We start from the raw sequence: 3,675 nt of genomic DNA, 5'->3' as shown, positions 1-3,675 counted from the left end.
TTCTTCGAGAGGAGGTTAGATAGACATCTGGCTGGGGTCATCTGAACCCAGCGCTCTTTCCTGCTTATGCAGGGGGTTGGATTCGATGATCTATTGAGGTCCCTTCCGACCCTAACATCTGTGAATCTATGAATCTATGAAAGAGAGACCAGACTGCCTACACCCCCAGAGAGCAGCACCAGAGGCACAGCAGGTGCTACTAACAGGGTTTACTTCCCTTGACTGCTGAATATCCTTGCTGCCCAGATAGCATCAGAGTCTGTTGGGGAGAAGGGTAGGGATGGGCACTGTCCCAGTTCAGACAGCAGGGGCCTGGCAGCTTCTCTGCAGCTGTAGGTCCCTACACATGAATGGAGGGCAAGAAAAGCTGGGTCTCTACAGCGACCTCTGTCAGTGGGCAGGGCCAGAGCTTCCAGGATCTACATGCCACATGCAAGTGCCTCATGCAGGAGCATAGGGCTCAGGCAATGTGAGGAGCCTGGATTTGTGCCTCACCCTAGTTAGGCTCCTCATTGCACTAACCTAGTGCTAAGTGGGGCAGCATGGAGTCCCTCTGTAGCCAGCATCTTGGCACAGATGCAAAGGCCACTGTGATCATCCAGCTCATCCAGGGAGGGGAGCTGGTGGCAGCCTCTGTGGGAGGGGGAATGTTCAACAGACTAGGGCCCAATAGCATGAGCAGATCCCCTGCTTATCCCAGGACCCTGCTCCTGGGCAGGCCCCTCAGCGCTTTGTGCTCCATGCTTTATTTCAGATCAGGAATTACAGTCATTGGCAGAGCAGGATGAACTCAAGACCGGGTAGCAGGGAAAGCCTGCAGTACTGAACTGAGGGGCAGCATCAGAGCTGAGTAGGGAGAGCCTTGCATGGGACAGCATGGGACGGGGAACATGGGGAGAACAAGGGACGTGGGCAGAGCTGGAGGAGCCCAGGGCTGAGATGGCAGGGGCAGCATGTTGGCACTGAGCAGCACTGGCAGACCTCTTGGGGAGGAGCCCTATTCCTGGGATAGCAGAGGGCAGTAGGTCAGGAGTTCAGGGCCCCAGGCAGTGCTGTGAGGAGACAGGTTCAATAACACTGGCCTGTGCTACTGTGTTTGCGATTATCAAACCCCACTGGTCTCTCCAGGCTCCCATGTGAAGCCATGCTGAGGGCAGCAGGGGCACTCCAGCCCCAGGACAGCCCGAGGGAGCCCTGCCCCTAGGCTCCTCCTGATGCAACAGGCAATAAAGGGAGGCCTGTGGGAGTCCTTTCCTGACTTGCTCCTAGGGGCCTATCCGACTTGCTGCAGATTCCCAGCCAGACCCATGGTCAGACCAGGACTTCATGCCCCAACCAACAAGACAGGCTAGTCTGCAGTTAGAGCGGGCACCAAAATTCTGATGCAGTCACAAGCTTCCTGGCTGGCCCTTAGTGAGTCCCTTTCCCAATCTGTGACTTAGTTTTTCCCCCACAGCCTGATGATTAAAACTGCTGCTGTTCCTGATGAGTGTCAGGGCTGCGAGCCACAGGGATTCAGAGTGAGGGGACTGAACCCATCAAAACACCTGTAGGTAAATACCTGAGTGGGCCTGAGCCTGCCCTTGGCACCACTGGTATAACTATGAAATAACTCAGTGTTGGTGGCTTCACTCTGAAAACTACTCCTTCTGCTCCAGCTCCTGTACAGCATTCACTTCCAACTCCGTCCCTGCCACGGGCAGGGGGGCACACAGTGAGAATGCTTGGCTTGGGGTTCATCTCCTTGCAGTGCTGATTCACCCAGTGTGACACAGTTCTCCCATGAAGTACCCACAACCAGTGCACCCAGTGTCTGTGCCCACATTCCCCAGCATACTCTGTCTCCCTCAAACCCTATAGCGGTTTTTGTCTTGGCACTGCCTGGCCATGGGGGTCAGAGCCTGAGCAGTGCAGGAAGGGATGCCCCCAGCTGGTGCCAGGGGACAGACCCCAGCACACACAGGGAGACTGCTCCCAGGGTAGTCTGCTCCAGTCCTGAGCTATCCTCATTCACCCCCTCCAGCCCTGTACAACCAAACCAGACTCACCTGTCGGGAGGTAAGTAGCAGCAGCACTGTACAGATAAGCAGCAGCATCCTAGTGCCAGTGCTCCACAGCATGATTACACTAGCCATGGCACTTCTCCTTACAGCTGGGGGAAGGAGGCAAGCACGCTGATGCCTGTCTGGACTCCTGGGTGCCTCTTCCAACTCCCTGGTCTTGTTTGGCACTGTCCCTCCTGTGTCACAACTTGCGATCAAACATCTGAGGTGCTGCTGTTTGCTGTCCCCTCAACTCAGCTTTTTATCTAGCTCCCCACCCCACCCCCACTCCACCCCCTCCTCCTATGGCTAAATCCACAGGGCTCCAGCCTGGGCAACAGTCAGCTCCTCCCCATCCAGAGAGCTGAGCAGCCAGCCTGAGGCATGGACAACAGATTGATCAGGGGAGACTTGCTCCACAGAGCACAACCTGAGAGTTTCCAGGCTTCACACTGCCAGGCATCCCCACCTCAAAGCCTTTCTCTCCTCAGCCCCTGGCCTGGTTGGGGCAGGAGAACACTGCCCAATAGCTACAGCAGGGTCAGGTGCTGCTGCTGAGATGCAGTGAGCTCTGAGCATTGGACTGGAACTCCAGCCATCTGGGCTGTATACTGGCTCTTCCACTGCCCTGCTGGGTGACCTCAGGCAAGTCTCTTCACTGCCCTGTGCCTCAGTTTCTCCTGTCACTTTGTGCCTGCCTTGTCTTCTCAGACTCTGAGCCCTTTTGGGCAGGGACTGTAGCTCCCTAGATGTGCATGAGCAGCATTTGGTGCAGTGGGACAGGACCCACTGAGGGCCACTGTTATACACATAAGAACTGGGGACCTGGTGAAAGTAGGTGAGCAATTGTTTAGCTCTGGCAAACAAGGAATTAACCTTAGCTAGGCTCCTTGTTACATTACCTTGGTGCTAAGTGGGACAGAATGGGGTCCCTCTGTAGCCAGCATCTGGGCATAGATGCCAAGGCCACTATGATCATTCACCTTCAGGTCCTGTGTGCCCAGGCCAGAGCCCCTCCCCCAGCTGGTTTTGACCCAGTCATCTCCCAGGTAAACCAGTGGAAGGCTTGAGGACAAGAGGGAGGGGAGGGAGCACAGCTGCCAGTGCTCTGGTGGCTTTAATCAGAAGTCTTTCTTGGATGGCAAAGTCTGGCATTACTGTACCCAGTGCCCCAGAACAGCTGCAATTCTGCTAACCTCAGTGTGGGGATGGCCAGCTGTGGTCTGAACTGGCATTGCCAGGAGCTACACCTTCTCTGGCAGCGCACCTGGGGGCTCTACTGCTTCCCAAGCTATTCTGGTGACTGAAGAATGTGGCTGGGGGGAGGTCATTGACCCAGACATTGACCCGTGCCAGCATGGACCCTCAATGTTATATGCTGCTTCATCACATGATGCTGGGTCAAGAAATAGCCTCCCAAAGCCTTTTTTCCTTTCCTGCTTAATGCCCGTCCTCCCCTAAACATAACTCAGTGCCACAGTGGAGCTGGTGGCTAGGTAGCAGGGATGCCAGGGCATACCTTAGATTGTTCTTGTGACCTATTCCGAGAGTCCATGGTGCCTGGTCAATTCCTGGCATCTCATCTTCAGTCAAAGCTGGTAGGAAATAGCTCCAAGTTGACAAAATGCTGTGG

General features: G+C 55.2%; 1 protein-coding gene across 1 annotated transcript in view; it reads right to left on the bottom strand.

Annotated features, from left to right (window-relative positions):
* LOC106722276 (liver-expressed antimicrobial peptide 2-like) overlaps positions 1–2,135 on the bottom strand; it is a 5,799-nt gene extending 3,664 nt beyond the window's left edge. Inside the window, exon 1 of the mRNA XM_014520627.2 lies at positions 2,049–2,135. Within this exon, the coding sequence (XP_014376113.1) occupies positions 2,049–2,135 (87 nt within the window). The remainder of the gene's footprint in view (positions 1–2,048) is intronic.
* Positions 2,136–3,675: the final 1,540 nt, after the last annotated feature.

Source organism: Alligator sinensis, unplaced genomic scaffold, assembly GCF_000455745.1.
Source record: "Alligator sinensis unplaced genomic scaffold, ASM45574v1 scaffold619_1, whole genome shotgun sequence".
Taxonomy (NCBI): domain Eukaryota; kingdom Metazoa; phylum Chordata; order Crocodylia; family Alligatoridae; genus Alligator; species Alligator sinensis.
The sequence above is the reverse complement of the archived record's forward strand: the minus strand, read 5'-3'. Positions and strand labels throughout refer to the sequence as shown.